This window comes from Saccopteryx bilineata, chromosome 2, assembly GCF_036850765.1.
Source record: "Saccopteryx bilineata isolate mSacBil1 chromosome 2, mSacBil1_pri_phased_curated, whole genome shotgun sequence".
In the NCBI taxonomy this organism is placed as follows: domain Eukaryota; kingdom Metazoa; phylum Chordata; class Mammalia; order Chiroptera; family Emballonuridae; genus Saccopteryx; species Saccopteryx bilineata.
The window spans coordinates 29,314,309-29,327,018 of record NC_089491.1 but is presented as its reverse complement, the minus strand read 5'-3'; the positions used below and the strand labels follow the sequence as shown (position 1 = coordinate 29,327,018).

The 12,710-nt window shown below is 36.5% G+C and overlaps 1 protein-coding gene across 1 annotated transcript; it reads right to left on the bottom strand.

Annotated features, from left to right (window-relative positions):
- Positions 1-963, bottom strand: LOC136322788 (olfactory receptor 13C3). Its single transcript, XM_066254687.1, has one exon. It carries the CDS (start codon positions 952-954, stop codon positions 1-3), a length of 954 nt encoding a protein of 317 aa, XP_066110784.1. The 5' UTR covers positions 955-963.
- Between the last annotated feature and the right edge of the window lie 11,747 nt (positions 964-12,710).

Below are 12,710 nucleotides of genomic sequence, written 5' to 3'. Positions count from 1 at the left end.
CTACTGAATACGCTTTGGGTTCAGCAGATATTTCACAGCAGCTTTTACATCCTTATTTCTCAAGCTATAGATTATAGGGTTCAGCATGGGGGTCACTACCCCATAAAACAGGGAAATAAGCTTGTCTGAAGTTTGAAACCTGTATTCCCCAGGTAGTTCTTGAGATCTGGGTTTGGCATACATAAAGAAGATGGTACCATAAAATATGATCACCACGGTCAGATGTGCTGAGCAGGTGGAAAAGGCCTTGCGTCTCCCTGTGGCTGAGTTCATTCTCAAGATGGTATAAAGGATGAACATGTAGGAGAAAAAGATGATCATCAGTGGAAGAACCAGAAATGCCGTATTTGATATCATCATGGTGATAATATTGAGGGATATATCAGCACAAGCGAGCTTAAGGACAGCTAGTATTTCACATGTGAAATGATTGATAATATTATTCCCACAGAAAGGCAATTGCATGGCAAGAGATGTTTGCACAATTGAGTTGATTCCACCGGAGACCCATGACATAGAAGCCATCAATACATACACCACCTTGCTCATGATGATGGGGTATCTCAGAGGGTTACAGATGGCCACATAACGGTCAAAAGCCATCATGCCAAGGAGCAAACACTCTGTTGACCCCATTGCAAATCCAAAGAACATCTGCACTGCACATCCAGAAAAGGAAATATTCCTTTTCTTTGAGATTAAGCTCACCAATGTTGAGGGAACAGAGGAGGATGTATAGCAGATATCCAGGAAAGAGAGGTTGCCCAGGAAGAAGTACATAGGGGTGTGAAGATGGGAATCAAGGATGCTTGCTATGATCAGAACACCGTTGCCAATCAGAATCACTAGATACATAAATAGAATTAGAACAAAGTAAATAATCTCAGTTTTTGGATATCCAGAAAGGCCAAGAAGAAGAAATTCTGACACAAACGTCTGGTTAATTTTATCCATGCCATCTGATTCCAGAAGAAAGATTTAATATAAATTCATTCACTGCCAAGAAAGAAGTGTAAAAAATTATGTGAACAATTCATTTTTAGAATGTATAATTAGGAGTATTTTCTTGAAGTTCTGACATCTAGTTATCTTCAACAATGTGTGTGACTAGAATGCAATGATATTGGGAAAGATTAAAGTATCTATATCCATTGCTAATATATAAAGTTCTACTTGTGATCAAATACACCAAAGTAACTTTTACTGCTGTTGAAGACTTATTCGTGAACTGAAGTTTCAAAATTCCTGACTAATTACCAACTATAGGCCTGACTTCTTGATTTGCCCCAGAAAGCAAGTGGTGAAAATGGCAAAGGACTGCTCAACAAGTACAGAAAATTTGATTTGGAATTAATAATGATGGTCAAATTTTCATAGCAACTTTCATTTCCTGGTGCATATTTCTTTCTATGCCTGCATACTTTACATTAGTCAGTTTGTGTATTTTACTGACATTTAATAATAATAAATTGAATAACATTAACTGAATTTTTTGTGTGACAGAGACAGAGATAGAGAGAGGGGCAGATAGGGATAGACAGACAGAAAGGAGAGAGATGAGAAGCATCAGTTCTTCGTGCAACATCTTAGTTTTTCATTGATTGCTTTTTCATAAGTACCTTGATCAGGGGCTATAGCAGAGCAAGTGTCTCCTTGCTCAAGTCAGTGACCTTGGGCTTCAAGCCAGCGGCCATGGGGTCATGTCTATGATCTCACGCTCAGGCCAGCGGCCTTGCACTCAAGACGGTGACTTTGGGTTTTCGAACCCAATCCAACGTTCTATCCATTGCACCACCACCTAGTCAGGCAACATTAACTGAAATTTAACATGCTTAAACATAGCTAGTTGTTGATCTCATATTCTAGTCCCTCTGAGTACCTTCTGTAACTGTCCCTTTGCCAAGACCACTGCATATATCAGCTCCATACGAATGTTACAGATAATGTTTGAAGACCATGACATAGACTTTTCACTTATTTTATTCTGTAGCTTCAAAGTATACCTTGGTAATTTACCCACTTAAGTCAACGTAAGAAAAGAATGCTTAAATATTTTATGTAAATAGGTATGTATTTGTGTATATGTACCACTTGATGCTTTATAACTTAATCTTTTATAATATCCCAATTTTTTTCAAATATAAAAAATGGAATGTGTTCAAAGTTAAGCAGGTAGCAAATAAAGTGGAGCTTGAAGCTCAGCTCAAGTCTAGTTCACAGCTTCACTAATTTTCATATACAAGTGGATCATGTGAGTGTGTTGAAAAACTTTAGATTCTGCTTTAGAGTTCAGGGCAGCTCCTGAGATTCTGTATTTATCAAAAGTGGCCAGATGACACTTGTGCATCAGGTCTTGAATGCACTTGAGTAACAAGGCTTTAATCTACACTAAATTGGTAGGATATCCAGAATTTTCTGATTCAAAATGGATATTTTTTTTGCCTTACTATGGATTGGCATGCCAACTTGAAAAATGACAAGAATATACTTTTGCATTTTACAGAAAGCTCCTTATTCACATCATGTTTGTAAATATCTTTAAGAAAAAAATATTATTAAAGATGAAAATTTTAAAGTAGGCTAAACTTGTTTCAGAATAGTACTGATAGCCTACCTTTAACCTAGTCATATTCTAAGCACAGTAAAAATAAATAAAATAATAATGTAAAGACAGAGACAGAGCTGACTATTCCAAAGCTGACAATTTAGTTAGGATATAGTAAAAGTATATATGAAAATATGAGTATAATTACATCATAAAACTGAAACCATGGAAAGTAAATCCCTGGATATGAGGAGACAATTATACTCTTTGGAATAGATATGACATAAGTTTAACATGGTAGAAAAGTGCTTCAGACTAAAATGAAAGTCTTTGGTTGGAGGTTCTGAGCTTTTAATTAGAGTTACAGTCTTTTCATTTTTAAAATAGTGATAAAAAAAATACCTGCTTTATTTTTCTTGCTGGGATATGGTATGGAAAAAATAAGATAGCACATGGAAATTGCTTTAAGGATTAACAGACATTATATAAACAATATTGAAATAATACTATTATGATTCACATCTGTATTTCTGTGATAATAAAGTGGTCCCTGTGTGCATCAGGTTATTCACATTGCAAATTCATATTAAATAACAGCTGTAACTGTAGATTGAAATGCAGTCTCATAGTATTGAAGACTTACCTTTCTACTGATAAATTATTTCCACCTCCTGGAAGAACCAGTTGCTTTCCTCTTAGTATTTATGTCAGCATTCTGAATTAAGATCAGGTTCAACAAACAATACAGACATCATTGTAAAAGTGTAAATATTTGTAATGAAACATTTGTAATTATTCTCCAATTCCCAAAGCAATTTAAAGTTGGAGTGATAGCTCTGTGGAATGGAAAAACTTCTTGGTGTGGTAGAGACAGCGTCCCATAGACCCAATTAAGATTGCTGTTGGGAAAAAAGCTATAGCTGAATTAAAGCTCAAAAAAGACATGACATTCTCCTACCCATGTTGCTTCTGTAAACAGGGGCAAATGTTCACCAAATGAACTTTATAAATGTGAGAGCTTTTTATAAAATGATTTGAGCTTTTCAGCTCAAAATATATTTACCAAAGTAAAGTTAATTCTAAGTGAGAAATTATGCATTCAAATGATAATTACCAAAAAAATGCTAGAATTAAAAAATTATCTAGACGTGACAAATTCAATACGATAGCTGTTGTGAATAAAATGTATTATCATTTAACTTTTTTGCTTACTTTGTATTCCTTCTTTTAGATAAGTTAATTTCATGCAGAACACCACCACCAACATTTTCAGAATGAAAAATGCAGATGGCAATAAAGTTAATAAATTCAAAGTACAAACCTATAATCATATGTTTAATGCCACAAAAGTTAAAAAAAATTCAGAATGGCTAGTTTGAGGCATGAATTCGATAGGTAGATAACATGTTAATGAATTTTAAAAATCTTTTTGAGTTATATTGTAGATAATAACACTGAGGTTTAGCAAAGACATCCTTCGAAAATGAAGAAGAAATAAAGATTTTCCCAGACAAACAAAAGCTAAGACAGTTCATCACCACTAGACCCTCTTTACGAAAATGCTGGAAAAAAGTTTTTCAAGCTGAAAGAAAAGGTTGTAAGGCACATTAAGTCCTAAGAAAATATACAACACACTGGTAAAGTAAATATATAGTCAGATTCCTAAAATTCTAATTAGGTAATTGTACAATGTGTTTACCACTTAACTATAGTATGAAGGTTAAAAGAAAGGGGTATTGAAAATTACTATAGCTTCTAGAACTCGTTAACAAATACAGAATCTAAATAGAGGTAAGTTGTTACATTAAAAACATAAAATGGAGGAAATGAAAGGCTACAGTTTTTGTATGTAGTTGAGGTTAAATTGCTATCAGCATGAAACAGACCATTTTAAGACATTTTATGTAAGCCATATGGTACCACAAAGGAAAACCAATGTAGATTCACAAAAGAGAAAGGGAAGAAAATCAGAGCATACAATCATGGAAAAACACCAATCCACACAGGAAGGCAGCAAGAGAGGAAAAAGGAACAGTGGAACTCCAAAACAACCATAAAACCATAAGATTAGTAAGTCTTTACATATCAATAATAACTCTAAGTATAAATGGATTATATTCTCCAATCAGCAGGCACAGAATGGCTGGCTGGATAAAATCAAAAACAAAAAACAGTCTCATGCTGTCTATATGAGACTCACTTTAAGGAGTCTCACTTTAAGGATACACATAGGCTAAAAATGAAGGGATAGAAAAAGATATTCCATGTAAATGTAAACCAAAAGAGAGTGGAAGTACCTACACTTACCTCAGCCAAAATAGATTTTAAGACAAAACTGTCATGGAAGACAGAGATCATTATATAATGATAAAGGAGTCAACTCATCAAAAAAGGTATATAACAATTGTATGTACCCAACATCAGAGCACCTAATACTACATAAATACTAACAGGTCTGAAGAGAGAAATAGACAATAACACAGAAACAGCAGGGGACTTCAATACCTCACTTATCAGCAATGGATACATGAGTCAAACAGAAAATCAACAAGGAAACATTGGATTTGAACCATACTTTCAACCAAATAAACATAGAATATTCCATCCAAAAGCAGCAGAATATGCATTCTCAATGCACACAGAATATTCTTCAGGACAGAACACATGATAGACCACAAAACAAGTTTATATTTAAGAGCATTGAAGTCACACTGAGTATTTTTTTCTGTTTATTTGTTTATTTATTAGTTTATTTACTTTTTATGGAATTTATTGGGGTGATATTGGTGAATAAAGATATAGGTTTCAGGTGTGCAATTCTATAAAACATCATCTGTACACTGTATTGTGCTCACTATCCCAAGTCCAGTCTCCACCCAACCATTTATCATCCCTTTACCCTCTTCTACCTCCCCACATTCTTTCCCTCTGGAAATCACCGTACTGTTGTCTTTGTCTATGGGGTATTATTATTATTATTATTATTATTATTATTATTAAATCCCTTCACCTTTTCTCACCCAACCCCACAACCTCCCACCCCTCTGATAGCTGTCAGTCTGCTCTCTATCAGTCTGTCTCTATCTTGTTTATTTTGTTCATTATATGAGTAAAATCATATGATACTTGTATTTTTCTGACTGGATGTTTCACTTAGCATAATGCTTTCCAGGTCCATCCAAGCTATTGCAAAAGATAAGATTTCCTTCTATTTTCATAGCTGAATAATATTCCGTGTAAATGTACCACAGCTTTTTATTCATTTATCTACTGATGGACACTTGAGGTGCTTCCAAATCTTGGTTATCATAAATAACACTGCAATGAACATAAGGGTGTATATATTCTTTCAAATTCGTGTTTTTGGTTTCTTTGGATATATTCCCAGAAGTGGAATTGCTGGGTTATAAAGTAATTCAATTTTTAAATATTTGAGGTAATTTCATACTGTTTTCCACAATGCCTGCACCAACCTGCATTCCCATCAACAATGCCCAAGGGTTCCCTTTTCTCCACATCTTCATCAACACATTGTTTATTGATTTACTGACAATAGCTATTCTGACAGCTGTGAGGTGATATCTCATTGTGGTTTTAGTTTGCATTTCTCTGATGACTAATGACATTGAGCATCTTTTCATATGTCTGTTGGAAATATGTATGCTCTCTTTGGAGAAGTCTATTCATGTCCTTTGCCTATTTTTCAACTGGATTTTTGTGTTGAGTTTTATAAGTTCTTTATAAATTTTGATTATTAACCCCTTATCAGATGAATCATTGGTAAATAGGTTCTCCCATTCAGTAGGTTGTCTTTTCATTTTGTTGATGGTGTCCTTTGCTATGCAAAAACTTCTTACTTTGATGTGGCTCCATTTGTTTTTGTTTTGTTTTTTTCTTTTGTTTCCCTTGCTTGAAGAGAAATATCAGAAAAAAACATTGCAAGAGACATGTCCAAAATTTTACTGCTATGTTTTCTTCTAGGATTTTTATGGTTTTCAGTCTAAAATTTAAGTCTTTAATCCATTTTGAGTTTATTCTTGTGTATGGTGTAAGAATTTTCCCAACACCATTTACTGAATAAACTATCTTATATGTTCTTGCTTACTTTGTCAAATATTAATTGACCATAAAGGTCTGAGTTTATTTCTGGGCTCTCTATTCATAACTTTCATATTCACTATTCTTTTCATATCTTTTCATATTGGCCATCTGTATGTTTTCTTTGGAGTATCTACTGTCTTGTAATGGGAGTATTTAAGCCATTCACATTTAAAGTGATTGATAGATATGTACCTACCGCCATTTTATTCTATATCACCATATTCCTTTGCTTTCTTTTCCTCCTCTTCCTCTTCCTTCTATAAGAATGCTCTTTTAACATTTCTTGTAATACTGGTTTGGTGGCAACAAATTCCTTTAACTTTTTCTTGTCTGAGAAGCTCTTTATTTCTCCTTTAATTTTAAATGATAGCCTTGATGGGTAAAGTAGTATTGGTTATAGATCCTTGCTTTTCATCACTTTTTTTTTATTTATTCATTTTTTTAAGAGAGGAGAGGGAGAGACAGAGAGAGAGAGAGAGAGAGAGAGAGAGAGAGAGGAGAGACAGAGAGAGAGAAGGGGGAGGAGTTGGAAGCATCAACTCCCATATGTGCCTTGACCAGGCAAGCCCAGGGTTTCGAACCGGCGACCTTAGCATTTCCAGGTCGACGCTTTATCCCACTGCGCCACCACAAGTCAGGCACTTTTCATCACTTTAAATATGTCGTGCCAATCCCTTCTGGCCTTAAGTATTTCTATTAAAACTTTAGTTGACCATCTTATAGGAGCTCCCTTGTAGGTAACTGTCTTTCTCTTGCTGTTTTAACATTTTCTTTGTTTAAATCTCTTATTTTAATTATCATGTATCTTAGAGTATGCTTCTTTGGATTCATCTTGTTTGGAACTCTATGCACTTCCTGGATATATGTATCTTTTCCTTCATCAGGTTAGGAAAGTTTTTGGTCATTATTTCTTCAAGTAGGATTTCGATCCCTTGCTCTCTCTTCTTCTGGTACCCCAGTGATGCAGATGTTTTCATGCTTTCTGTTGTCCCTTAAACTATCTTCATTTTTTAAAATCTTTTTTTCTTTTTGTTGTTCTGATTGGGTATTTTTTTCTACCTTGTCTTCCAAATCACTGATTTGATCCTCTGCTTCATCCAACCTATTTATTCCTTCCTGTGTATTCTTCATTTCAGCTATTATATTCTTCATTTCTAACTGGTTCTTTTTTATGGTTTTTATGTATTTTTTTCATGTTGTTGAGCATCATTATAACTTTTGCTTTGAACTCTATATCTAATAAATTGCTTGCCCCCATTTCTGTTAGTTTTTTGTTTTTTTTAGAGATCTCCTGTTCCTTTATGTGGGGTATTTTTCTTTATCTTCCCATTTTGGCTGCCTCTTTGTGTTTGTTTCTACATATTAAATAGATCTGCTGTCTGACCTGTGGTGGCACAGTGGGATAAAGCATCGACCTGGAAATGCTGAGGTCGCCGGTTCGAAACCCTGGGCTTGCCTGGTCAAGGCACATATGGGAGTTGATTCTTCTAGCTCCTCCCCCCTTCTCTCTCTCTGTCTCTCTCTCTCTCTCCCTCTCTCTCTCCTCTCTAAAAATTAATAAAGAAAAAAAGATTTAAATAGGTCTGCTATGATTCCCAGTCTTGGTGGGATGGCCTTATAGTATAGGTGTCCTGTGGGGTCTATGGTACTGTCTCCTTGATCACCTGAGCTGGATACTCCAGAAATGTTCCTTGTGCAGGTTATTTTGGTCCTCTTGTTCTAAGTTTTGATTGCTATTGACCTATTTGTGCATAAGATTGACCCTCAGGCCGGATGACTATGAGGCACAACCTCAACCACATTGTGTGAGCTGCTGTGCAGGTGCTCACCACACAAAGCAGAATTCACCTCAGCAGGGCTTAGTGCTCTGCTGAGATATTCCTTTAGATATACAGCTTGTGAAGCTTATTGGATCCTGCTCTGATGTTGTGTGAAGCTAGCCATGGGCTATATTGATTCTGGGCCTCCTTGAGGGATTTTGGTACAAGCCAATGTCAGAAGCTGTCTGTGACTGGCCCTGGGAAACCGGTTTGGGGTTATAAGTGATCTACATTTTGAGCCTGCCTCTCCTGAGCTTGGGTACATTTGGGCAAAAACAAGCTAAGTGCCAAGCTTAGCTTATACCAGTACTGTTCTCTGGGGCAGCTCTGCACTAGGCCCAAGGCACCTCAAGATTTTTCTGTTAGGCTCAGACACTGAAAGAGCCTTTGGCAATACTCAAGTTGCATGAGGTATGTTCTGAATGAATCACCAGGTAGGAACCAGTGGTGTTCATCAGATTGATATAGGTTTCAAACTCGGTGCCAATGCTGGGTCTGAGACCACTCAGCAATGTCTCCAGGTATCCTAAGTCTAGCTCCCACCCAATTAATGCTCACACACCTTTGGATGGAGTGGGGTCTCACGGAATCATCAGGGTGAGGTTAGAAAATGTTATCAGGCCCAAACAGACTAAGATTTTGCTGTGTGAAGGGAAGGCTCTGCTTCAATCATGAGAAAAAAATAGCCCCTGTCCTAGAGCCACACAACACACTGAGTATCTCCTCTGACCACAGTCATATGAAACCACAAATCAACAAGAGGGAAAGTGGGTAATTTACAAATATGTGAAAACTAAACAACACTCTCATAAACAGCCAAAGGGTCAAATAAGAAATTAAAAGGGAAATAAAAATATATCTTGAAACAAATGAAAATCAAAATACAGCATAACAAGTTCTATGGGATGCTAAAAAAACAATTTTTAGAGGGAAGTTAATATGATAAATTCATATATTAATAAAAAAGAAAGATCTCAAATAACCTAACTTTACACCTCAAGGATGTAAGAGTAAAAAATAAAAGAGCAAACTAAGCCCAATGTTAGCAGTAGTAGGAAGGAAATAACAAAAATCAAAGTGGAAATCAATGCAATAGAGACCAGAAAAACAATAGAAAAAATAAAAGAAATCATGAAACTTCTAGAAGAAAACCTAAGAAAAAAGTTCCGTGACATTGGACTTGGCCACTGTTTTAGGGAAACTTGTTGCATGTACATATCATAGACAATGTGCAATATCTTTTTGTTTCTCAGTTATTCAATTTTTAAAATAAAGACAAGAATACTACATATCTCATAAAATTATAATAAGGATTATTCAATCAAATGCATGTAAAGTACATTAAAAAATTATCTGTCCCCCCACTCAGTTGGTATTGTCTATTATTAACTAGCATTAATAGACATACACCTGAACAGCATAATTTATGGCATTTACAGTGAACTAAAGAGGAAATATGTAGAAGATTAAAGAGATTACTATTTTAGAAAACGTAGGGTTGTCTGGAAAAGCTTTAACAGAAAAATATTGAGAAAGGAGATTCATTTCTGGGACAAATATTGAGTTTGAATGCAGACCTTTTTATTAAAGTCAAAGTGAAATTGTTTTAGATAAAAGTTTACATTCTGGGACCTGAAGATGGCAGCAGAGTAGGCAGATGCAGACTCCCAGCTTATACCACCGAACTGGATTATAAATTAATTTATGAACAATCAGCGTGAAAAACCAAATCTGGACTATAAGAACAGCTCTCAAAAACCAAGGAGCAAAGAAGAAGCCACAACAAACCTGGTAGGGAGTGCCTGAATTTCCCCTGCTTACAGGAACAGAGTGTGGGGGGGGATGAGGCTGGGCTCTCACTCCAGGGAAAAGAGCAGTAAATACTGCTCACAGCCACTTGCCTGGTGACCAGGGAACAAGGTGTGTTGAAAGGGCCCGCTTGTCTTCCAAAAAGAAAGGAAAGAGAGAGAGACAGATGGTGAGGGAGAGAGGAATGCAGATAATGACCTAAAAAGCTGACTCATTCAGTGCTGGAGGCAGCCATAACTGGGGGAGGGGCTGATCCTTCCACAAAGCAAAATGCAAAAGTACTTCCAGGTCACAGAGATACAGACATCTCTCTAGCTTCAATCAAGCAACAAGACACAGCTGAAAACAAGAAGTGGGGAGGAGGGGTAGTAACTCAGGTCTCCATGGAGATATACGATACACCTCCCCCTACTGAAGCTGAGAAAGCAACCCGCCCCCAGAGAGATTAACTGGCAGAGCCTCAGGTCACACTCACAGCATTCCTGGATACAGTTTCAAATAAGCCCCCTGCTGAGATCAGCAAACAAGACAATCACCTTATAAGAAAACAAACAGCCTGACCTGTGGTGGTGCAGTGGGATAAAGCGTCGACCTGGAACACTGAGGTCGCCAGTTCGAAACCTTGGGCTTGCCCGGTCAAGGCACATATGGGAGTCGAAGCTTCCTGCTCCTCCCCCTTCTCTCTCTCTCTCTGTCTCTCTCTCTCTCACTCCTCTCTCTCTAAAAAATCAATAAATAAAATAAAAAAATTTAAAAATTTAAAAAATAAAAAATAAAAAAAAAGAAAACAAACAAATCAAGACTTCAAAGTGGCCCAAATCTGAAAGTGGATTACAAATAATAGCTGATGCCAACCCAAGAAGACCTAGAAACAACACAAGTGAAAACTAGAGGCAGACAACACCAAGCCTAGACTCACCAGCTCTACAAAGAAAACAGCCAAACACACAGACATAATGAGAAGACAAAGAAGTGCAATCCAAATAAAACCACAAGAGAAACCTTCAGGAGCTAAACTGAGTGATATGGAAATAATCAAATTTCTGGATGCAGAGTTCAAAATAATGATTGTAAGGATGCTTAGGGATCTTAGAACAACAATGGATGGTCATCACGAACACCTAAATAATGAAATAGCAAGTATAAAAAAGGATATTGAAATATTAAAAAAGAATCAGTTGGAGATGACAAATACAATATCAGAAATGAAGACCACAATGGAAGGAATTAAAAATAGGATGGATAGAGCTGAGGATTGAATCAGCAAGTTGGAGGACAACTGGAATGAAGACATGAAAGCAGAGAAGAAAAAAGAAAAGAGACTCAAAAAGTCTGAGGAAACTCTTAGAGAGCTCTGTGACAACATAAAGAGAAATAACATCTGTATTATAGGGGTTCCTGAAGAAGAAGAGAAAGAACAAGGGATAGAAACTTTGTTCAATCATATCATAGCTGAAAAGTTCCCTAAATTAATGCAGGAGAAACTCTCACAAGTTCAAAAAGCACAGAGAACTCCACTAAGAAAAACCCAAAAAAACCTACACCAAGACACATAATTAAAATACCAAAGCTAAGTGATAAAGAGAAAATATTAAAAGCTGCTAGAGAAAAAAAAGCTATCACCTACAAAGGAGCCCCCATAAGGATGACATCAGACTTCTCAACAGAAACACTTGAGACCAGAAGGGAATGGCAAGAAATATTCAAAGTAATGCAGAACAAGAACCTACAACCAAGACTACTGTATCCAACAAGGCTATCACTTAAAATTGAAGGAGAAATAAAAAGTTTCCCAGACAAAAAACAAAAAACAAAAAAAAACTCAAGGAATTCATTACAACCAAACCAGTGCTGCAGGAAATGTTAAGGGCCATGATGTAAACAGACCAAAGTGGGAAAAGAATACAGCAAAAGAGAAATACAGCTTTATTTACTTATTTTTTTTACAGAGACAGAGAGTGAGTCAGAGAGAGGGATAGACAGGGACAGACAGACAGGAACGAAGAGAGATGAGAAGCAGCAATCATTAGTTTTTCATTGCACGTTGCGACACCTTAGTTGTTCGTTGATTGCTTCCTCATATGTGCCTTGACCGGGGGCCTTCAGCCCAAGTAACTCCTTGCTGGAGCCAGCGACCTTGGGGTCAAGCTGGTGAGCTTTGTTCAAACCAGATGAGCCCGCACTCAAGCTGGCGACCTCAGGGTCTCGAACCTGGGTCCTCTGCATCCCAGTCCGATGCCTTATCCACTGCGCCACCACCTGGTCAGGTGAGAAATACAGCTTTAAAGAATAAAATGGCAATAAACAACTACATATCAATAATAACCTTAAATGTAATGGATTAAATGATCCAATAAAAAGATAGGGTAGCTGCATGGATAAGAAAACAGGACTCGTACATATGCTGTCTACAAGAGACACACCTTAAAACAAAA

Excerpts from the sequence above, each read along its gene's own strand:
- LOC136322788 (XM_066254687.1), bottom strand. The coding sequence starts at position 954 with ATGGATAAAATTAACCAGACGTTTGTGTCAGAATTTCTTCTTCTTGGC.